Genomic DNA, 25,000 nt, shown 5'->3' with positions numbered 1-25,000 from the left:
AAGAAAAAGAAAAAGAAAAAAAAAAGGATTCACGATTAATTTAATTAGGCGAACAATGTGAAATAAATATTTTTCTTTTCTTTTTAAATACTTCTATGTAACACACTATCGACATTGTTGTTAAACGATCAGGACAAAAAAAAAAGATATATATATATAAAAAAAAAAATAAAAAAAAGTACGAGAAAGAGAGAGAACAAAAAAACAATGATAACAATTCTCTCTCATCAAACATTTTTTTTCTAAACAGCTGTTTTTTATAACACCTGTTCCGTATATATATATATATATATATATATATATATATAGTGTCTCAAAAGTCTGTCTATTTCAGTGACAATGGATGTCCTTTTCTTTTCCTACGCTTTGTATATATTCGGAGGAAAAAAGAAAAAATAATAATAATTAATTAACATCTCGAATATTTGATATAATTCATAAATTCTCTATTCCAAATAGATAATACGCTGACGATGAACGTGTATATTTGTGTTAATATTCAAGATAAAAAAAAAAAAAAGAAAAAAGAAAAAAAAAAGAAATAAAAAAGGAAAAAAAAACGAAAAGAAAAAAGCCATTAAATGCAAGACAATTAAAGAACATTTCCATAAAGGAAGATCTCTCATAGGAAAGATCCAACCGAACAGATTAAGCTAGTAATGAATAATTATTATTATTATTAACGAAAGTTCCGAAGAAAATTAGATTTGTAAAGGACATAAATAAAAATTAATGGCCAAGAAAATCTTCCGTAGAAAACAATCAGATTTTATCGAGTATGTTCATTCGAAAAGACACATATCAACGAATATTCGATATTTTATCCTGAATAATTGAAAATGATCCATAATGATTCAGAAGATTGTACGTTGTAATTTGCAAAAAGGAAGAAAGAAAAAAAGAACCCCCGAAAAAAAAAAAAAGAAAAACCAAGAAAAACAAACGAGAATAAAAAGAAGAAAATGTTTCATCGAAATAGACGGATATCTATTTTTGAGACACCCTTTATATAGATACATACATACATATATACATATATTATATACCAGAACCTGGTTATATCTCATTATTACCGTGGCAATTAGTAATTAATGATACTATGTACGCATTCACGAGGGTCGTGATATAATGCATAGATATATTATTCAATCTTGTGGGAACGGCATTAACTCTTTCTCTTTCTTTCTATCTATCTATCTGTCTATGCGCTCGCGAGCATAAAATCATCCTCTTTTTCTTTTTCTTTTTCTCTCTCTCTTTTCTTTTTCCCTTCCTTTCTATTTTTTTTTCCCTCCTTTTTTTTCTCTTGTTCACTCCTTCCTCATACTAAAGATGAAGGAACGATATGCCAACTTGTTCGAACTTCTTTCGAAGTCACGTCCCACGTGAGTCTCACAATCAACCTTGGTCGTCTTGATCGAAACGATATCGAAAAAGAGGAAGAAAGAGAGATAGATAGATAGAGAGAGAGAGAGAGAGAGAGAGAAAAAAAGAGAGATCAACAAACGTTTGTATTTAAGTGATTCTCATTAATAAATTACACGCATTTCTACTGTGCTTGTTGTTCGATCATCATTAAACTTTTATAACAGAGATCTAACGATTCCTGTTACACGTGTTTTTATTCGAGAAATCTTTTTAAGGGATACTTGTCGAACTTCCTGCAAGGAAATAAACTCTCTTAGATCACCCTTCACGTAACACATCGATCTCGTTCCTCTTTATGTAAGGGCAAAAAAATAAAATGAAAAAGAAAACGTACTGGATTTCTACCTTTTTTTTTCTTTTTTTTTTTTTTTTTTTTTAATTGATTTAAAAAATTTTTTTTCTTTATATAAATATATATATATATATATATATATATATATATATATATATATATGTATAATATGCAAAAATATGGAATGATTCAAAGTTATTTACAATGCGATAGGTAGATTAGAAAAAAAGTTTCTAAGCGATTTTACAAATCAATTATACTTTTCGCGAAACTTTTTGGATTTAAACCTGTAATCGGTAATTTTACGATATGAAAAAAAAAAAGAAGAAGAAAAATAAAAGAAAAAAGAAAATGAAAAAAAAAAGGAAAAGTCTTGAAAAGGAGTAATTAATTTTATAAATTACTTAAGAACTTTTGGCCCATCCTATATTAATTAATTTGGATTTGACGTCAGAATTTTTCTTTTTTCTTTTTTTTTTTTTTTTTTTTTCTTGATGCAAACTAACGTAAACTTTATTTATTTCAAAATTGTAAATATATAGATAATATTTCGGATATTTATTTTTAAATATTATTTATTAGATTAATTCATAATTTCTTTCTTCATTTGTTAAATTTTTAAAAGTCGATTTAACGATTTCTTGTTTCTCAAAGTTTCAAAAGGTAAGACATTGATATCTGCCACGTATTCTAACTTCGAATTGAGTTAAATCCAAAATTTCTGTCTTACACTTCAGTCTTAATTAGTCGATTTGAATGAAAACTTCGTTAGAAAATAACGAATCATATACGAAAATAGGTATTCGACATGCGTAATTGATCATTCGAATTGATTCAGGATATTACAAACGTGATTATAAAAATAATTTCATTGACAAAGAAAAAATCGATTTGACAACTACGGAAAATAAACGAAGCTAAAGATATTACAAAAAAAAAAAGAAAAGAAAAGAAAAGAAAAAAAAATTAATTAAAAACTTCTTAGATAGGATCATACTTAATTTTATAAATTATTCCAAGATCTATTTATTTCTCTTTATAACAGTTTATCTTTTTTTTTTTTCTTTTTTTTTTCTTTTTTCACATCAAAATTACGACGAGTTTCATTCGTAGATCACGAGGATACATTTCTCACTTCCGTTGTGTTCCCATATCGAGAGACAAGTAAAATTCTTTTATTTATATACATATATATAAAAGAGAAAGCTCTCTCTCTCTCCCTCTCTTTCTCTCTCTCTTTTTTTTCTTTATCATTTTATTTCTATCTCTCTCAACTACTTCGATCTACTTTACCACACATACGTTACATGCATACATACATACATACATACATACATGCATGCATACATGTATATATATATATATATATATATATATATATATGCGTGTATGTGCGTGTATTTGTAAGTGTATCGAACGCGTTCAATTTTCTGTAGAAAATCAAGCAAACGCAAATATGTATATTGACATATTAGATTTATCTGGTACGTGATGATGTTAAATTTATCATGAGTCATGGCAGAGATATCTCAACGCATTATCAACGCGCGTCGTTCGATAAAAAATTATTTTCGAAGCACGTCTCGAGAAGCAAAAAAAAAAGAAAAAAAAGAAAAAAATTAAAAGAATAAGAATAAGAATAAGAAAAGAAGAAGAGAAAAGAAAAGAAAACTATTACAGAAACAAAAAGAAAATATATAAATAAATATATATACGAGAAAGAGATCGCAGTTTATATTCGTCGTCGTCGTCGTCATCGTCGTTAAGTAAAGTGCAGAACGTCATTCTTATATATGTATATTATGTGTGTGTTTGTGTGTGTGTGTGTGTGTGTGTGACACATATACATTTATATATATTTACTATTTCACTCTAACCTATTGTCCTTCCCGATAATAAAAATTCGCATGTGAACGGAAACGAAAGAACTGTATGTTTATCGAGGACAATAAAATTGACGGGGGTGGGGGGAGGAGGAGGAAGAGGCGTCGATAAAAGCTTTAAAACATTCTTCAAATCTCAATAGGAACGAAAAATTTGTCGGTTGTTAAGTTTTTTAATGGCTTCTTTAAAAGGGATCAATTTGATAGAGAGAAAAAAATTAATAATGAAATAAACAGAAGAAAGAAATGTTGACATAATTTTTACATAAAAATATATTATAATAATTCCGATATAATATATCATTTCGATAATTCATCTTCCCACAAAATTTATATATAATATGACGATATGATCGTGAATCTCGTTGTCGATCTTTTTTATTCAATTTAATATATATATGATGATGATGGAAACTAGTCAATATCATGAAATTTTTATATATTTACGATATAAGTTTTATCTATCATATTTATCGTGTATATATATATATATGTATGTATGTATGTATGTATGTATGTATGTATGTATATATATACATAAGTATATAAAATTTTATGAAAACGAATGTCTCATATATATATATATATATAATTGTATGTATATATTTCATAATTATATATATCGTAAATAATAATATACGTATTAAAAAAAAAAAAAAAAAAAAAAAAAAAGAAAAAAAGAAAGAAAGAAGTTAATTCGTTCTAATCATTACCTAATCGTGATATCAGAGTTAAATGTATCGTCTTACGTAGTAAGATTTACGTACATAGATACATACATACATATATACATAAATGGATACATATAAAAATTAGGAAAAAAAAAAAAAAGAAAAAAAAAAAGAAAGAAAAGATATCGTTAAATATATATATTTGAGTTAATTAATAAAAATGCATTATTACGTTATATAAATATTATATATTAGTACGTACGTACTTACATTAAGTACATAGGATATATTTTAAATACATACATACATACATACATACGTACGTACGTACGTAGATACATACATACATAGAGACATATACATATGTCTATACATGGAAGACGATCGATATATCGAAAAATTTGACCGAATTCGAGACAATAGATAATATTACCGAAGTATTATAGAGATAGTCGATTGCACGTTTTTCATTGCGGAAGACATCGGTGTCACGATTATAATAATAACCCTGATTAAATAACTTTTACGGGAGATCGTTAGAAAGATTAAACGTAAAGAAATATGGGGGAAAAAAAGAAAGAAAAGAAAAGAAAAAAAGTAGTAAAGAGAAGGCCTTTTTTTTTTTTTTTTTTTTTTTTTGCTTCTGCGTTTTACATGGCCTCCTCCTCTTCAATCTCCTTTATGTCAACAAACTATGTCTTTGTGTTTACATAACAGAAGTAGATATATCCTTGGTATATTAACTGGCACTCTTTATCCGGATATAACAATAATCTCTACCGTTTATGCATATATGTACATTCCCCTTAACGATTAAAGTACTACAGAGAACTTCCTTTTTCCATATTAAAATCTACAACACAACTTAATATCCATTATATATATATATATATATATATATGTATGTGTATATATATATATATATATACATGTATATGGAACGACTTATAAAAGTTTTTGTACAATAGAAATCTATTTCAATTATTTCGAACGTACGAATACTTAATTAACTCACCCATTGTACATTATACGTGCATCTACATATATATATACAATGTATATATATATATATGTGTGTGTGTTTGTATGAATATATCGATCAAAGGTTTTAATGATTACAAAGCCGTAATTAACAAGGAGAGAATTAAAAAAAGAGAAAAAAGAAAAAAGGAAAAAGTAAAAAGGTCATCTCTTGATTGAACGAGGCAGCTACGAGGTAGCAAATATATATATATATATATATATACATATATAATACGGTATAAGTATAGGTATATATAGTTATACCTATGTATATAATACATAGGGTAACGTCATACCGTACGAAATTTCGAATGAAGAAACCTAACCTCGATTATTCGTCTCTTCATACCTGAGACACCAAAAACCGTTGGAAATTTGAGAATACTGATTTATAACGTCACTTCGTATAGTATACCTAAGTGCATATATATATATATATATATATATAAATATATATAGATATACATATATATGTACGAGTAGTAAGAGAAAATTGATATATAAGAAAATTCTTCTATTACATAGGAATGCGCCTTGATCTTTGCAAGCGCAGGAAGATTAAACTGAATGTCGTAATAAAAAGATAAGACGTATGTACAAAGTAGTACGTACGATACTATGGCTGTTTGAAATCACTGTCGAATATACCCTCCCACCCTGCCAACCCTTTCTTTCCTATCCCCATCCCCACCCCGTTATAAACTCACAAGAGGACATATAAATAATTTGCTAAATATGCCATTAATAATAATGATAATGGGTAATCGTAATAATAGTAATAATGCGATCAAAAAAAAAAAAAAAAAGAGAGAGAAAAAAGAAATTAAAATGTTATAAACTTACCTATCATCGTGGAGACGTTTTAGATCGGTCATCTCGCGCTCGAACTTGAATTTTGATACCTCGCAGATCAGAGCATCACGTTCACCGATGACTTCTCTGAGTTCTCTTTGAAGTCTTTCGATTTCTGCATATTGCCGGCTTATCAATTGATTTTTTTCCTCGATGATGGTCTCAACGTCGGGATCGAGTAAACCGGTTGCCGATTCGACAGCGACGGCTGCATTGGTGGTGGTGGTGGTAGTGGTGGTGATGGTGTTACCTCCACCGCCTCCTCCACCTCCAGTAACACCTCCAACAACACTATTCAGTACCGCGCTCATACCGCTTTGTTTACCTTTTCTCCTTCGCCACGGATAATGGATTGATGATGATGATGATGATGATCCCCACACACGCGGTTTTTCCCTCTTCTTTCTTTTTTTTTTTCTTCTTCTTTTTTTTTTTTTTTCAAACGTTTTCCCACCACCGCCAATTCCTTTTTCCTTTTTGTTTTTCTCTTCTCTCCTTTGCTTTTTCTTTTCTTTTCTTTTCTCTTACTTTCCTCCTTTCTCTTTACCTTTCTCCATTTACTTTATATTTATTTTATCTTATTTTACTTTGCTTTATTTTATATTATATTATTTAATCACTTTAGCGTCAATCTTCCCGCGCACGTTTTCCTCGCCCCTTTCCTTTTCTTCCTTCCGATAACACCGAGAGAATATAATGAAATAAGTAAATGGAATAAGTATAAGAAGAAGAATAAGAAGTAGTAATAGTAGAAGTAGTAGAAGAAGAGGAAAAAGAAAGATGAGAAAGATGAATACGACACTTCTTCTTTCCTCGCGCCTTTTATCGCGATCGAATAATACGACTTGTACAGCATCGAAAATCTCGATCGCTAAACCTCGATCGACCGTAGAAAGTCAAGGCGAGTTGCCGGTGATAACGCGCATAACGGATGCACAGTCTACCGTGAGAAATCGACGACTAACCGCCCCCACGATGCGACACCGTTTCATCCCAGCTTCGCCATCTTGGGACTCTCCTCCTTGTCTACTGTCCCACGGCCCGGTCCGTTCCGAATTCCGTATCGTTCCAGTTCTCCAGTCGTACTAAGCACCGCCTTCTTCGAACCCCCACCATTTGAATGCGTCCTAAGTACGTAGTACATTCCTGCGCATGCGCCGTTTCGACCCTCGCGCCGCTTAAACTGTAACGCCATCTTTGGATAGAGATCGACTGTGCGTGTGACAGAGACAGAGACAGAAATAGACAGAGAGAGAGAGAGAGAGAGAGAAAGAAAGAGAGAGAGGAAAGGATAACGATTACGCGCCATTTTTTGGACATACAAATACCGGTTTTTTTTCTTGTTTCTTTTTTAAAATTCAAATTTGTATAAAAGGAAAATTTCATTAATTTTTTCTCATCTCTAATTTCAAATTTTAATAATTTCATATTACTAACTGAGTTTCTAGCTTTTTTTTTCTCTTTTTTTTTTTTGTATTGTCAAAAGACAAAAGTTTGAAAATTTATAATTAAAAAAAAAAAAAGTATGATCGTAATTCGTTAATAACTCACCATTATTTATTTTATCAATTGGATATCCTCGTTTAAGAATTTAATTATATTAATGTCTTTTATCGTTTTATTATTTCTAGTCTTGACCGTTTATATATACATATATATATATATACATATATGAATATTGCTAATGATTAAACGATATTTGTTTATGTTTCAATTAATATCTACGAATGTATTGTAGTTTATTTAACCGTTATGCGTCATCGGAAAAGTTAATCGATATTAATCACGGCTGAAAGAAACAGTAAACTTTGTTATTAATTGTTATTAATTACACATTGCAACGAATCGACGCGAAAGACTAATATGTACGAACGAACTAAAAAAGTACGTTAGTAAAATACTAATGGTACGTAGAACTCGTACTGCCATCTGCATCATCGATTATTAACTTAATAACTGAAAATAATTTGAATAACAATTTTTTTTTATTTTATTAATGTAAGATTTTTTTTATCGTATAATAAATCATACGAGCAAATGATTAAATGAATACAATTTATTATATAATTAAAAATAAGGATAATCTTTTTTACCATCAATAAACACATTTATATAACATTAACAATCTGTAATTCAAAAAAGTACACATATGAAATGTAATTTAATATTATTTGAAAATTTATATCCAAGATTGTGTGTGTGTGTGTGTGTGTATTAATAACAAAAATATACTCTATATATTTTAACGTAATAAATAGTAAATATTATAAATGGGATTTCTCTGCAATATTACTACCATTTATTTTCTATACGTATTTTAACTTTACAATGAAATAAATTATTAGAAGAATTTTCTCTCCACATAGTATAGAATTTATTTTTAAACAATAATCGATAAATTTAGTCTTTCATCTCCAGATCAATACATTTACAAAAGTTCATTTAACATTTTATAATTGTTGATATTAACATATGAATTATTTCTAAAAGTATGCACATTAGCTATACAAATAATGAAACATTCAGTTGTTGCGTTAATATTTAATAAACAGTTTTAATTATTCTTGTAATAATTAAAATTATGCACAAGTTTGTATGGTCTTCTTGCACATTTATATAAGAAAATAGAGAACTCTGTAACAGTGATACATTAAAAAAAAGTGATACATATATGTATATATATATATATATATATGAGATATTAGTTGAAAAGTATTACAATAGAAAGAAGTTTCAATAATAATAATACAGAAGCTATAAAGTATGCAAACACAACATCATATAACATTGTTGTAAATACTTGTTATATAGAAAAAAAAAACCTTTTTTATATGCTATAGAATTATATACTAAAAGATGTCTAATGAAAAACATGAAATGTTGTATTAAATAATAAAATGTATTTTTAGATTAAAAAAAGAAATCTGTTATTTTAAAGAATAGAAATTTGAAACATTCGGTATTATATCACATAGTATAGCCAATAAGATATTTTACTATTTTCTTAATAGTCTTGCACATTTATACAAGACATATAATATATATATAAATATATATAATCATTCGTTTTTAAATAAGTGCACTTTATCTATGTACCCATTTTTCTTGACTCAATTCACTTGCCACTGTAATAAATCAATTATTTTCATTAAAATCTTATATATATAAAAAAAAAAAAGAAAAAAAAGAAAAGAAAAATGAAATAGAAATAAAATAATAATAATTTCAATTTCTAACTACAATCTTATATTAGGAATATTAATATTATCTATAATATGCAAATTAAAAGACTTTTTCTTTTTCCACATTATAATAATAACACGTTGTACCTTAAGTTTGCCTTGCCCACTCATATTACCAGCTTCTTCTTCACGTTTTTCAAGTTCCATAATACGTTTTTGTTTTCTTTTAACCGACTCAATATCTTTTATACCTCGTTGTTCCTGTTCTGCTATTCTCTTTTCGGCTGCTTCCATTTGCCTTCTTCGTCTTGTTTCCTAAAAAGAAAAAAGAAAAAAAGACATATGAATTAGTATAAAGAATTCATAATCAAAATCTTGATATATCCATTTACAAATTTATAAAGTTCGTTCATTAATTTTTCTTATGAATACAAATTGAATGAATGACAAGTTATTTTTTTTTCGTCAATTAATAATGCAAAATTTGTTTTCTTTTCTTTTTTTTTTTTTTCTTAAGAGATAAATATATTTAGTTAAGAAGATATGTATAAATAATTGAGTACATGTAATCATATGTAATAAATAATTAAATTCCATATATAATATTAAAAAATAATACTTACCAAATCAGGTGTTGTGTCTTCAAGTGAAGATGATTCTTTACAACAAGATGCACACAAAATTCCCATATTATGAAGAATTATTAATATAACAATGTATTTGATATCTTTTCCAAACTTCTATTTAAAATAGAGAACGATGAAAACACAACAGATATGGTTATCGATTGCGTACAACTGTCAACGGTACTTAATCAGCAGGTTGTTAACTTATTACGCGTTTCAAATGAAAAAATTCTAGATATTAAATTATTACCAAATAAACCAAAACTAAAGTGAAAATTGTAATATATAACATTTTTAAATCTATAATTTATATGAACAAAATTTTTCATTCGAATTATATTGAAAAAAAATTTTTCACGTGTAAATATATATATATATATTTATAGTTAAAAAATTATATTTCTAAAAATGAAATAAAAACCGTTCAAAAGAAATTTTCATTAATACATCTAAATTTATTATTTATTTCTAATAAGGGCGCGAATGATATATTTAAATGGCGTATTTAAAAATAGAACGATTCTGTATATATACATTTTCGAAATAGTTACATTAAAAAAATGGTAAAAATTAATCTCTATGATATAAACGATATGTTAAATGTCTATGAAGGTGTCTGTATATTACTAGAAGTATTTCATTTTTCTAAGTTTGAATTTGCGTTTGGAATGATTGTTTTCAATTAATTATTTGCATTTCAAGCACCATCTAGCAACTAATCATTTAAACTAATTTAAAATAACCTTAAAATTACATCTTTTATTTACAGATATAAAATTTAACCTATTTATATTACATGGACAATTTATAAAATATAAAAGCTTACTGTTGTTAGACGATGTAACGATTTTTACATTTTATTTAATAAAGTTTAATATCGTATACATGTGATCAATAAAAATTAACTAGTATTAATAGATCATTTTTGTTATAAGAATACGCTGTCTCTGTAGTATTCATACTTTTATGAATCACCTTAACAAATATTTAAATAAATTTTTCGTTGAATAAACTCAATTATACACCTTTTATTATGTTCATTATTAGAAAGTATAATTCTGCAGTATAATTATCGGATATAATATCTTTTGTTGAGCTGACAATCAACGTTATTTGAGAAATCAAGTTTATTGAAAAAGAAAAAAAAAATGAATTAACATATACAGATTTATATTAGTTACTTTGAAATCTATCATATTATTAATTCACTTTTTATTCTCTTTATTTTTACTTATAGATGTGACATTTTGTTTGGACAATTTTCTTAGAGATCCTCTTTTGGACTTGAGATTTTCATTTTTATATATACGTCCCAATGATAATTTAGTATTATAATTTGAATTACGATTCGTCGAAGTTTTCAATGGTGATATTTGTTTTTTTGTGATATATGAATCTGAGAAATACATTTTTCGCTTGTGTTTTTCTTTTGTCAACATTTTCCCAGGTGTAGTAAAAAAGTGAGAATTATTATTATTCTTCAAAACTGTTTCAGATATTTTTTCAATATTTTCACGAATATTCCATCTTGCTAAAACTTTTTCATAATTTTCATTATACGAGATAGATGGATTGGATCTTGTAAATGCTTTCTTTGTACTTGTTATTACATTAATATTATTTTTATTAATTTTATTATTTTTATTAAGTTCATTTATAGTCGAATCAAACGTAGAATTAATTGAAGATGCATCTAATATCGTTAATTGATCGTCCAAATAATTATGATAATCTTCGCAGGACATTAATATCTTCATAAAATGTTTATCATTATCTTTTGGTTTATTTGAATTAATATCTACTATCGATTTACAATATGCTTTTGATTTCTTTTCTCCTTTCATTGTATTACATTCTGAATTAATTTCCATCATTTTCTTTGCCGTATCAAGGCATCTACGCCGTTTTATGACAATTTCTGATAAAAGTGATTTATTTAGATCATCCGCAGAATTCAGATATTCAGAATCTAATTCTCTTTTACATCTTTTATGAGTTACTTTTTTCAATTTCTTATTTTTATCTTCATCCTTGTAAACAGAACTCTCTGGTATTGAATATAAATGAGAACAGCCCGAATCCTTCGAACTACGTTTCAGTTCTTCAATTGAATTTTTATTTTTCTTTCGAATTTTTATATCATCTGTACTGTTTAACGAAGCCATTTGTTGTTCGCAAATAGTAAAAACGCGATCCATAGTTAAGAAACTGTTATTATCTTGTACGGTAGATACAGATATTGGATTCTTTTTTTCATTAGGAAATAATCTTTCACATTGAGCTTCTAAATACTCAAATGATGAATCAGTTGAAATAGATGGTAGAAGTGATACATCACGTAATCTTTTGTTTTGCGTTTTAAAAACATTTATTGGTGTTTTACGATAGACTTTTTTGCCAGTTTTAATTGGACTTGGTGTTCTCATTTTACAAGAATTCGAATTTATGGATGATAATGTTTTTACATCTGTGCAATAATTATCATTTGTAATTTGTATGGATTTAATGGAATCATTAGAATTTGCAATTTTTGATATTTCTCTATTTGGTGATATATTTATTGTCGATGATAGCAATTTTTCTGGCATTGATTCGTTCTCTATATTATTACACATTTTATTCAACTCTTTACTTATTTGATTAAAATTAATGAGAGAGTTATTGCTCGCATTAATAGTATTGTTTATAATGGACTCTTCGATGATGGTTATTAATCTTTCAGTAAATTTTTGTGGCGAAGTAACATATTTTTCAGAAAGACGCTTATAAATTTCTTGCTTCGTTAAATTGGCTTCCGTTGGATTCAATTTACTATCCAGTACGAACAATATGTTATCAAATTTTTTATACGATTCATCACTTATTTTATTCTGGGATATTAGTGAATAATCTTCCATTTCGTTTTCTATCGCAAATACATTATTCCCAATATCTTTATCATTGGATAAATTATTGACACGTTTTTTTCCAACGATTGGTTTTAATGAATTATGTGATTCTGAAAAATGATAGATGAAATTACTAAATTACCATTCGTCTGATTTACATCAGGTAATTTATTAATGTCATTTCAATTAAAATTATTAATTATTTAAAATATTTATAATGTTAACCTTTAAAATATATTGACTTACGAAAATTATTCAAAGAATTGGTGAAATCATCTCTTCGACGTCGACGTAAAGCCATATTTAAATATACAATAAAATATCACCATTCAACCGTTCCTAGCGTCGAATTTAATTCAAATTGAATCGGTTATTGTAACAAAAGTTTTAAGGCTGAAATACAATAATATTCCAAGTAACGTGATGACTTCAGCGACAAATGCGGGAAAAAAATGAACTAAAAGTGCGTTATGAGAATTCCATCTTCTATCTCGATACATCGTGTCGATGTAAATGCTCACGTCTAACATACAAAATCCATGCGAATATAAAACGAAAGTGTAAGGAAATTAACCAATCTCAATCGAGTATTGAGTTTTTTAGGAAGTTAATGTATTCATTGTATATGTTTCAGAAAAATGAGTGATCATGATTAATATCGTAATATGTTATGTGTGATTTTATATATTTATATATATATATATATATAATTTTGTTATATATATTAATAAAAAATATTACATTGTTTATATTTTAAAACAGATATAATAATGAATACATTAAATAATAAAATAATCTATCTATAGCATTGAGACACGAGAAATGGACAATATGGAAAGATAAAACAAAAATATATTTATCGACAGTGATGAAGAAAATTTTTCCTGATTACGAACTGATGGTAAAGTAGATTTCTAAATACTAATATTATTAATGTTTATTTACATTGATACATTGAACCTATAATTATTGCAAAAGGATATACATATACATGATCACTTCGTCCATTTTGGCCAGTTTATCTGATTTCCCTTTATACATTTATTATTTTGTATATACAAGGTATTCCATAAATTCGGGAAATCATTTTGATTCTGAATTTTCTATATGAAAACAATAGAAAAAGTTCATACAAAGATATGCCCTATTTAACCGTGTTCTTGAATTTGTAATACCTTAATTCCATCGAACTTATTGCAAATGTTTATTATACATTCATAAATTCGTTTGACAATTTTTCTCTGATTTTGATGATCAATGATTTATATCAAAAGATATAGATTTTTTTTTTTTTTTTTACACTAGATCATTATATCCGATTTTCAAATTTGTCTAAGGCTTTTCTTCTGCGTGAAAATTATATACTTTTTAGATATGATTTTTCCAAAGAAGATAATATTTTTTAGAAAATCTGAAAAGATAATCTACCATTAAAAAAAAACCTTTATCTTTGAAATGAATCCTTGATCGTCAAAATTGAACAAAAATTGTGATCATGAAAATTTATAGGTTAAATCCTTGTAAAGGTATAATTAGGGAAATTTACTTAAACACGAACATATTAATGCTAAAGAAACAAACTGATACAAGGAAGCGAAGATTTTAATTATGTCACTTGGAATCAAAGATGGTGCTAATATATTTAAACACTATTCGCGATGAAAAAGTATACTAAGTGAGGCAACTAATGCCATTGATAAATTGCATCTAGTACATATATACACATAACATATATGTGTGTATATATGTAAAATTTTTAAATTCTTTTTATATACGTAAAATTTGTAAAAATTTCATGTTCAAAAATGTAATCAATATTTATTTATATTAAATAATAATTGATTTTTTTGTTTTTTTTTCTATAAATCGATCAAAAGCAAAATCACAATGTTACAATTATATTAGGTATTAATAAATTTATTTTATACTCAAATAATTCCTTTTATTTATCATTTTTATCGAATATATTTTGGAATATATTTTATGTTGTTTTTACTACATATGTATTATCATCACACAATGTGTGTGCGTGTATGTGTATATATATGTATATATATATATATATATATATATATATATAGTAAAAACAATATAAAGTATTAATCATATATAATATATATACATACATATATATATATATTTTTTTTTTGAATACTTACATATTTATTAATAATAGAGAATAAACATTGAATATTACTGATCACCAACTAAGCACAATACATTTGTACATATTGCAATATTTGTTGTTATTGTTATGTAATAAATCAATTCATGAAGGATAAAAAACAGCCATTGATTTCTTTACAATTCCAATAGAAGATAAATGTTGAGAAAAAAATATTAGAACTTGATGATATCAATTTTTTAATATATAAATTCTTTTGATAATACAATGCCAAAAGAATTTATAAAAAGAAAAAATGTTGCCTTGCCTTTAAAAATTTATGTTTCATCGTTGAAGACACATTGATGTAATAATTGAAACAATTGTTTTTTTTTTTTTTATTAATAATAAAATATTGGCAAAGCTCAGTCTTTGGTTTATGATAGCTGACACCACATATACACATATCTATTCTGTACAATTTGGTATTAAGTGAAAATGAATTCTTTGTACTATAGAAGATTTTTATAAAAATTTTGATACACTTAAAATTTTTATCATTTTTCTTTGAGATATAGAAAATACAAAAAGAGATGGAAAAATGCAAATAGATACAAATATTTTCGCGTAAGTTCGCGTTGTTGAAAATCATCCTTAATAAATCAAAATTATTACCAACGCTTTCGGCACAACAAAAATTGAACTGCACAGATAGTATGCACACTATGTGCTTTATTATATTACAAGTATAAAGTCTAATATAAAGAAAATATGGCGAAGTAAATGGTGACAATTTGTTTATACACAGAATCTTATATTTTTGAGAGAAATATAGTATTCTTACGTAATTAAAAACTGTAGATAAACTCTTTACAGTTTTATGGGGACCATCCCCTATTTCATGATTATAAATGCAAGGCTACTTTACTATTTGTAAATAAAAATAATTGGTTTGATTAATGAGCTAATTTTGTTGTTCACTAAATGCGACCTAAAAAATAAAAATACACGATTACTATTCTTTTTTTTTTTTTCATCTCCTTCTACACTTCTTCTTCTTCTTCTTCTTCTTTTGGTCAGTAGCGGATTAAACCCTTAATTAAAGTTTTTATAATCACGTGGTTCATCCATTCTTTTTTTCTTTTTTTCTTTTTGTAACTTTACATATACTCATTGTTCTAATTTGTGCTCTTATCCTTACATTTTCACTTGCACTCAAATATATTGCGAAAATGAAAGATTAAACATAACTTCTCTACATACATAATGTGTTGTATAGAATCTATATGAGACAGTGTTGTCATACGAAATGACTATCAATATCTCTTAACAAGAAATCATTAATACAGGGAATCTATGATATTTTAATTCTGGGCCCTGCTGTCTCTCACTATTATACTAATAAAACATTATTTATCTCTATTTTATACATGTATAAATTTCTTTGGTCTTCTTTTTCTTGTTCAATACTCTCTAAATTTTCATATAAACATATCTTCCCCTAACTGTCATGGATTGTTACAATCACTGATTCGAATAGGGCTGCTTTATGTGATTCTGATAATTGACGTATAATATATGCGAGGTGTATTATGAACTGGAATCCAAAATAAAATTTCTATGGATTCATATAAAATTATTAATAATCGATCTTTCTATCAGTTATGAAAGTAAACATGAGCCTGTGAGTATTTTGATACATCTATTTGACAACAAATTAATCTAATGTCTTTATATAAATAAAATAGATCGGTATCTTTTTATATTTGTATTAGTATTGGATTTTTTTTTAAAGTTTGATCCTTCTTTTTTGGTATTGGCACATTTATACTCGGTATACATCAGTTGTTAATTTAATATATATATATATATATATATATATATTTATTGTGTGCAATTTATCTTTTATAATTATATTACAAATGATATTAAATATATGTAGTTTTTGTTAAATGTTTATCAAAGTTTGCAAATGTTAATAAATATAATCCAAATTAGATGTTGGAACAACCTCATGACCATCATACCTTTGATCATTTTAGATAGTATTTTGTTTCCCTTATTTTTAATTGAATCTATCCAAAGTTGTCGATCTGTATCAAAGGTATGCGTGTACGTGTATGTATGTGTAGCATACGTTCTTCATAAATAATATCTTTTGCTCACAGAATATATGTGCATATATAATTATATACACATTATTTCATATAGAAAGCTCTTATGAAGTTTTTTAACTTTTTGACTTACAAATGAATAGCAAACTAGTTAAGACTTTGACTTTATTTTGTTAGAATCATTAAACGCGATCGTCAAAGCTTTAACTTATTAAAAATAATAACTTTGCTCTTAGTTATGATCGTTCGTATCAAAGTAGAAAAAATTTACAATCAAGAGCAAAATAAACTAACAAAATAATCGAGCGCGTCATAAAATTTCTCTTGCCTATACAACTACTATCTTATGGTTGTTACCATTTGGCAAGAGAACATAATAGACACGCTTCCCCTTGTCTCATTGAAATTCTTGTATATTATTATGATATTGACTATTATTAAATGAACCATTAGTCTGTTCACTTCTTTCAACAACATTTTGTATTTCCACTGTAGGTTCATTACTCGATTGGCCATTATTGTCATTTATATTTCCTGATGTAGCAACATTGTTCCCCACGACGTTAATATTGTTAACATTATTATTTGATTGTTGGGATTGTTGTTGCTGATCCCTGTTTAAACTGTTCTGTGCAGAGTTATTATTCTTTCTATGTCTATATTTGTGCGCAGTGAGATACTGCTTTACGGAAAATGCTTTGTGACACATGTCACATTTATATGGCAAAGGATCATGACAACCACCATCTGCAATAATCGGTGCATGAGTTGTTAAATGCATCACATAATAATGTTTCACCATAAAAGATTTTCCACAAGTTTCACAAATATAAGGACCTGTTACACCATGCGTTTTTCGATGTTTGTGAAGGTTGTCCTTCCGTGAAAAGCTTTTGCCGCACAATTCACATTCATGCATTTTTTGACCCGTATGAGATACAGAATGTCTAACCAAATGTTCCTTACGACTAAAAGCTTTGGCACATGTTGTGCATACATATGGACGTTCTCCAGTGTGTAGCTTTCGATGTTGAAATAAATGTTCTTTTCTTTTGAAAGGCTTTCCACAGACATCACAATTAAAAGAATTTCCATTAACTTGTAAAGATTCTTCCTTCACTATGATATCTGATGTTTCATTTACCAGCGTACAAGTATGATTATTCATTTGACTTACGGATGAAAAATTTTTACCGCAATTACGGCATATGCTACTCCTAGTAGATTGTGATATAACTTGAGGATTAACGGTAATTAAAGGTGCCTGTTCGGAGCCTGATCTGATTCTGAGAAATTCTGATATTTGTCCAATTGATGTGCGAGACATTACATCATCATTAGCACTTTTTGTGAAGTCTTTGAAATCTTTCCCTTCATCTTGAACAGATTGATTTGGTAAAGATGTTTCTTTAAATCCTAAACTCAAAAATACCTCTGGAGCAGCCTGTACAGTCGTATAGTTTTGACAAGGAGACGTATTCTCCTCTTTTTGGCCATCGGATTGAACTTTTTGTATAATTTGTTGATTCTGTTCTGTATCTGCATCTGTTTTAAGTATAATATTATTATTCTGTTGAACAACTTGAGATGATGGCTCTTGTTTCACAATAAATTCCTGTTGTGTAGCAATTTGCACTTGTTGTTTATCTATTTGTTGTAGTCTTTGTTGTCTCTGCAAATGTTGTATCTGCTGAGTTATCTGTGACTGTCCTTGTTGCTGATGATTAAGCTGAGTCTGATTTTGTTGTGTTATTTGAGTAGTTTGAGTTAATTGTTGTGAAATTTGTCTTTGAGATTGTCCTTGTTGTACCACTTGATTATGATTTTGTATTTGGTTTGTAGCTTGGATTTGTGGTGACTGAGCTTGTGGTTCACTGATTTCATTTTGTGTCTCATTTGATCTTTGAGGCGATACACGCTGAGATGTTTGCTGTTGACAGCTGTAGTGAGTTTCTGCTGTGGCTTCTACAACTGCAGCTGACATATCACCATTTGATTGCATCTAAGTAAAATGAAAAGCAATTTTTTTACAAGTTATAAACTGCATAAGTAACTCTAATAATAATATACAATTGTATTTTATATATATATATATAAATAATTGTGTGTGTGTGATATACAAAATATATAAAAAAGGAATTTAATTGAATAAATTTATTACTCCATTTGAAACAAACCTGCATGGCACATTTATATTGCTGTACCCTAGATTGGACACCACTGATGATTTGTATATTTGAAGCATTAATATTGCTAACGACAACAGGTTGTTGATGTTGTCCATGTTGTTCATTTGTTAGCACTTGATTTCCTGCATTTGATAATACTTTCTCCACGGATTTTAAACCTTCAGCGTCTGGAGTTGAAGGTCTTTCCTTTTCAATGTTTTTTACATACACTTTACCTTCTTTTAAAAAATCCTCAGAAAAGCGCAGCGAAGTGAAATAAGACTCGAGCATACCCTCTGCACTAACAACAGTTTCTCGGAACTCAATGAAATTTTCCAACTTCCTGACACACTCGTGGCAGACGATTTTAGGTAATGAATCCTCTTCTAAAACCTTGAAGTTCACACGAATATGGATTGTCTTAATATATTGAAAAACCTTATATGCTTCTCTATGCGCAACTTCATTAAGTAGAATTTACAGAGAATTTCATTGAATTTAGGCATACTTAAGAATTTCTTATAAACTTCTTTATTGCATATATTCTTATTTTATTTATTTATTTATTTTATTATTATTATTATTATTATTATTATTATTATTTATTATTATTATTATTATTATTATTATTATTTTTTTTTTTTTTTTTCTAGCAGTGGACGGAATTATACAGTAATTTATAATTTCTATCAGTGCTTGCTGTAGTCTAAAAACAGAGCAACTTTGATACCGCGAAGAACAAGTCCATTTCATGTCAAAAGCATGTTTCCTCACCTGAATGGGTAAACATGTTTGAATTTTTGTTTGAAGTTGTCGCCTACGACCTTCATCGCGAAATATGTTCATTTTATTGCCTTCGCTGCTGGTACACAATCTGCACAGCTCGTAGTAATTCACTTTCCGATATCCAGACATTGCTTTCCCGCGGAAAACGAGATGTCGCAATCGGTAGAAAATTGCGAAAAGTTTTATTCGCGATAAAACGCTTGCGAAACATCAATCACCGTTGTTTCGGTACTTTTAATATCGTCACTTTTTATATATAAAATAAGATTCCTTGGTATCGCATTTCTACGACATCGTTGGTTGTATCAGTAGCCATTTGTAGACTGCGCTCTGCTAACAATTATTCATTAACCCGCCAAAAATTCAAACTCGAACATATTAAACCTCAATATTGATATAAATTTCTAATCTAAATAAAAAATTCTATTGAATCGTTATGAATTTGTTTAAAATTTATGATTCTTAATGTCGTAATAATTTTCAATCTATTACGTTACAACAAATATATATAATATATTTACGTTCATTAATATTTCATAAGAATATACAAATTATACACATACTCATTTCAATGTAGATTAAGCATCTTCATTATTATTATTATTAATTTTAATCATTAGATAAAATAAGTTAACTAAGATTGTTAATTATAAAATAATAAATTCGAGTGAGAGAGAAAAAATGGCATATCGTATAAAGATAAAAAGAAATATATATATATATATTTATAATAATTTTTTTTTTGTTTATCAATGAAATCGTGTTTGTTATTAAAAAATAAATAATGTTTATATATATATATATATATATATATATATTTTTTTTTTACTTTAAATACGTGTGAATTTAATATCTTGCTATTAAAAAGAGAAAAAAATTCATTATATGAATTTTTTATACAGTATTATAATTTTATTATATAATTTAGAAAAAAAAAACGTTAGATTTATTACGCTTGTCTCATTAATAATAAATAAATATTATATATATGTAAAAGAGTTAAATTTGTTATGTTCATGTAATATCTTACATTCACATGATGAACTAACATACGTTTCTGAATAGTAGCGTATATCGTTCGATGGAGGAAAAATAATTGAGGTTAGAATATTTTCTTTTTTCCATAAATCAATTGAGAAACATGGCGCGAAGGATTTTTCATTCTTTTTCAAGCGATTTATTACATATTAATGGTCAACAAATTCGATATGGCCATTTTATTCGTGGACAAAATCCAATGAATGCTTATACATTAGAAAAACGACTGAAAGGTAAATATTATACATTGACGTAAATATTTCATTAATTTAATATACTTCACAGAATTTGTTTTTAGTTTTGAAACAAAAAGCATCTTATTTAAAAGATCAAGTTAACATTGGTTTACCAGTACCTAAAATACCAGTAACTGTGATAAAAGAATGGAACGAGGAAATGAAAGCTAATGGAATAAATCCTGAGTTAGAAAAAATATCACGTAAACTGCAATGTAAGCATGTTAATTATAATTATTCAATGTAATTTATCAATCAATATGTCTGTAAAAAGATAATGATTTTTATATGAATATCATTGAAATGTTATAATCTCTTTTTTTTTTTTCTTCTTCTTTTGCAGTAAATGTTGATTTACAGAAAATACGAGAGATTTGGTGGCAAACACATGGGCCTGAACATATTTATAAAATTGCAGAGCATTATGGAATCTATCAACATTTATATAAAGATGCATATTTTTATCCGGTTGTACATTTACAAATAGATTATGATTTTGGATCTGAGGATAAACTTGCTAGAGTGTATAATGGAAATGTAATTAAACCAACTGAGGCACAAGACCAACCTAACATTAAATATGATGCTAATTCAGATACACTATGGACATTATTAATGACTACACCAGACGGAAACTTTACTAATTCTAATAATGAATATTGCCATTGGTTCATGTAAGTTTATAAAAAATTTATGTTTTATATATATTATTGTTATTCCCTGTATTATAGTTATAGGGATATAATTAGTAGTTAGTAGGAATAAAATTTTTGATAGATTACATTTGATTATAGCGGAAATATTCCTGGAAATGATATAACAAAAGGAGAACAATTAATTGATTACTTAAGGCCAATACCACCACGAGGTCTTGGATATTGTAGATATATATTTGTATTATATAAACAAGATAAATATATTGATTATACAAAATATAAAAAAGAACAACCTTGGTAAAAGAAATAATTTCTAATATATTAAATTTGAGATTTATTTATAAATGTTTTTAATGGATTGGTTCATTATTTATGACATGTTTCAGTCTGAGCTTATTGGAACGCAATTGGAATACATTGGACTTTTATAGAGAACTTCAAGATTATATAACGCCAGCAGGATTAGCATTTTTCCAATCGGACTGGGATCAATCTCTTTCTGATTTTTATCATTTTAATTTAGGTATGTATTAATATTTAATATATATATATATATATATCCTATATGAGTTATTTATATATATTAATTGAAATATTTAATATATATTTTTAGATACAAAAGAACCAATATTTGAGTATGACTTTCCAAAACCATATATAAAGGAACAGGAATGGTTTCCATTAAAACGAGCTTTTAATTTATATTTAGATAGGTACCGGGATCCTAAAGAAATAAATAAGGAATTTTTATTGAAGAAACTGAAAAAGGTTCATCCTTTCAAAGAACCAGAACCACCATTAAAATATCCGAATGCTCATGCTTTTGAAATTCCTGTACCTACTTGGTTGAGAGTAGAAAAAAGAAAAGAAAGGCTAGGTTGGGGACGTATAAATAATATTGAATAATAATAACTATAATCGATATTGTTTTGTTATAATATATAACAATATAATATAATATAATAATAATAATAATTATTATTATTTTTATTTATAATTAAAATATATTTATTAAAACGTATGTTCTTATAGAAATTTTCAATATATTTATCTAACGTAGAGTATAAATTTCTGTTACGTTATATATTCGTTAAAAGAGTTTTCTAATAAGATAAATAAAAGAAGAAATTTTCATATCAATATATTAATCAATTTTCAAATTAGCTTCTACCACTTTTCTACTTCGATTTTTTACATCTGCTCGAGTTAATACATTTGGATCTACGATTTCATGTTCAACGATTAGAGCTGAAATAACAAACATTTTAACATTTACTTTTTCATTATCTAATTTATCCTATATAATATATATATATATATATATACACACATTAGGGCTTCTCATACTTTTTTCGTTTAAGACTCACTTTTGAAAACTAAAATTTTTTGTGACCCATTTCTAAAGAATTATCCTAATGAATGTATATAATCCCTCATATTTTAATATTTAACGTGATTCAATATTTTAGGAATGTCTGATATATATACATATATATGTACATGAACAAATGAAATTTCTACCTGGCTCTAACTCGTCCTTCCCAAATTTGAGTGTATAGGTATTATAATCAGCGATATAATTTTGATACAACTGTCTCGCTCTTTCATTTTTTTCTTTATCGAGTTCAAAATTGCTTATTCCGAAAAGAACACCCATTTTTCGAGTAATTTGTGCCAATAATACTAAGCCTGAAAAAAAGAAAAAAAAAAAAAAAAGAATATATATACACGTGCACATATTAATACGAATTTTTATATATAAAATTAGAATTTTCTAAAACTACGAATAACTCGAATAACTTGTAAATTAATAACCATTTGGTATTATTTTCTCTAAGACAGCTTCACCCGTATCCTCGGCGTCTAATTCATCTACAATAGGCGTCTTTGCTTTTTTTTTGCTATTCATTTTTGGTAACAATTTAGTTTGTTTAACACAAACAAGCATAACTAACATATTTTGTAAAGCTGCTGTTATCTTAATCGATAATTCGCCATGAGATCTTCTTAGATCTTTATAATCGATAATACGTTTTTTTTGAATTTCCATTTCTTCCAGCATAGCTTTTTTATCTATCCTATATCTAAGATAAAAGATTATTTATTCTATTGATATATCTTTCAATCGTGATTCATTGTTTTTTCTATCCTTTTTTTCTTTTTTACTTTTTTTTCTTTCTTTTTTTTTTTTTCCTTTTATTATTGCAAAACGATTAATAATGTCTACATACTGTCCTGTCGTAGCTACCATCGTATGTTCAAGACTTTCAAGAGTGATAAGAGCCTCTTCCTTTTTATGTAAAAGATCATCGCGTTCTTTTGTATTATAATTAAATTGATTGATCAAACGTGCCTTCTGTCTCATTTGTTCTTCGAGTCTAATGCAACGATTGAAATATTTTTTTTTCTTTCTTTTTTTTCTTTTTTTTTTTTCTACATTATTCTTATCTTTTTTTTTTTTTTACATTATTCTTATTCTTATCATTAGTACTCTTTGGACATACCTTGGTAATAATTCATTATGAGATCTAACTAAAACGGTATCCTTTAATATATCACAAATCTCTTCCAAACGTTTAAGTTGATTTTCCAAATGAACGTAGTCATTAATGTCGATATTATTTTTGGCAAGAACAACGTCGCTCTATGAATGCGATATGTATTAATTAATATCTAATTAATTTATCTTTAAATGGAGGAAAAAATGATAGATGTAACGTCTTAAATGTGATCGCGTTTTTATTATCGAATTAACAATTTAATTTTGTGAATTGATGAAGTTCAAAGAACATTTTCGAAGAAATTTAAAAAATAAATAAAGAAATAAAAGAGAAGAAAAAAATTGTTTGAACAAAAGGTTAAAGAAATAAAACAAAAAAAAAAAAAAAAAAAGAGAAAAGAAAGGAACAAATACGTACCTCAATTCGTACTAAAGATTTCGCATATTCCCAAAGATCGGCAACGCGTTCACGTGCTATAATTAATGTACGTTCTCTTTCTTTCATATTTTTCACAACGTCGACAGTCATTGATTTATATTTTTCTTTCAAATC

General features: G+C 26.9%; 6 protein-coding genes across 7 annotated transcripts in view; 1 reads left to right on the top strand and 5 right to left on the bottom strand.

Annotated features, from left to right (window-relative positions):
• The window catches only part of LOC124427613 (IQ motif and SEC7 domain-containing protein 1), a 117,465-nt gene extending 110,836 nt beyond the window's left edge, over nt 1-6,629 (bottom strand). Inside the window, exon 1 of the mRNA XM_046970746.1 lies at nt 6,141-6,629. Within this exon, the coding sequence (XP_046826702.1) occupies nt 6,141-6,460 (320 nt within the window). The 5' untranslated portion in view covers nt 6,461-6,629. The remainder of the gene's footprint in view (nt 1-6,140) is intronic.
• A 1,796-nt stretch (nt 6,630-8,425) lies between these two features.
• Nucleotides 8,426-10,180, bottom strand: LOC124427341 (small VCP/p97-interacting protein). Its single transcript, XM_046970168.1, has 3 exons — nt 9,955-10,180; nt 9,479-9,646; nt 8,426-9,274 (listed from the first exon to the last, which is right to left on the bottom strand). The coding sequence occupies exons 1-3, from the start codon at nt 10,018-10,020 to the stop codon at nt 9,260-9,262; spliced, it is 249 nt and encodes an 82-aa protein (XP_046826124.1). The 5' UTR covers nt 10,021-10,180; the 3' UTR covers nt 8,426-9,259.
• Nucleotides 10,181-10,965: 785 nt separating this feature from the next.
• On the bottom strand, nt 10,966-13,251 carry LOC124427420 (metacaspase-2-like). Its single transcript, XM_046970325.1, has 2 exons — nt 13,092-13,251; nt 10,966-12,955 (listed from the first exon to the last, which is right to left on the bottom strand). Exons 1-2 carry the CDS (start codon nt 13,144-13,146, stop codon nt 11,163-11,165), a joined length of 1,848 nt encoding a protein of 615 aa, XP_046826281.1. The 5' UTR covers nt 13,147-13,251; the 3' UTR covers nt 10,966-11,162.
• A 2,491-nt stretch (nt 13,252-15,742) lies between these two features.
• On the bottom strand, nt 15,743-20,359 carry LOC124427419 (zinc finger protein 853-like). 2 transcript variants are annotated; one of them, XM_046970324.1, is made up of 4 exons: nt 20,006-20,359; nt 19,241-19,624; nt 17,901-19,065; nt 15,743-17,810 (listed from the first exon to the last, which is right to left on the bottom strand). In XM_046970324.1, exons 1-4 carry the CDS (start codon nt 20,144-20,146, stop codon nt 17,461-17,463), a joined length of 2,040 nt encoding a protein of 679 aa, XP_046826280.1. In that variant the 5' UTR covers nt 20,147-20,359; the 3' UTR covers nt 15,743-17,460. The 2 variants fall into 2 exon arrangements, with proteins under 2 accessions (XP_046826280.1, XP_046826279.1); XM_046970323.1 differs by having other exon boundaries at nt 15,743-19,065; nt 20,006-20,358.
• A 619-nt stretch (nt 20,360-20,978) lies between these two features.
• Nucleotides 20,979-23,222, top strand: LOC124427500 (39S ribosomal protein L38, mitochondrial). Its single transcript, XM_046970495.1, has 6 exons — nt 20,979-21,288; nt 21,354-21,506; nt 21,635-21,965; nt 22,086-22,244; nt 22,334-22,470; nt 22,561-23,222. The coding sequence occupies exons 1-6, from the start codon at nt 21,159-21,161 to the stop codon at nt 22,851-22,853; spliced, it is 1,203 nt and encodes a 400-aa protein (XP_046826451.1). The 5' UTR covers nt 20,979-21,158; the 3' UTR covers nt 22,854-23,222.
• Nucleotides 23,083-25,000, bottom strand: part of LOC124427533 — a 3,563-nt gene continuing 1,645 nt past the window's right edge. Inside the window, exons 4-9 of the mRNA XM_046970547.1 lie at nt 24,866-25,000; nt 24,452-24,591; nt 24,179-24,325; nt 23,763-24,031; nt 23,469-23,636; nt 23,083-23,195 (exon numbers count right to left, since the gene is read on the bottom strand). The exon at nt 24,866-25,000 is cut by the window's right edge and continues 114 nt beyond it. Coding sequence (XP_046826503.1) covers nt 23,092-23,195; nt 23,469-23,636; nt 23,763-24,031; nt 24,179-24,325; nt 24,452-24,591; nt 24,866-25,000 — 963 coding nt within the window. The 3' untranslated portion in view covers nt 23,083-23,091. The remainder of the gene's footprint in view (nt 23,196-23,468; nt 23,637-23,762; nt 24,032-24,178; nt 24,326-24,451; nt 24,592-24,865) is intronic.

This window comes from Vespa crabro, chromosome 10 (genome assembly GCF_910589235.1).
Source record: "Vespa crabro chromosome 10, iyVesCrab1.2, whole genome shotgun sequence".
In the NCBI taxonomy this organism is placed as follows: domain Eukaryota; kingdom Metazoa; phylum Arthropoda; class Insecta; order Hymenoptera; family Vespidae; genus Vespa; species Vespa crabro.
This window is presented reverse-complemented; position numbering and strand designations above follow the sequence as displayed.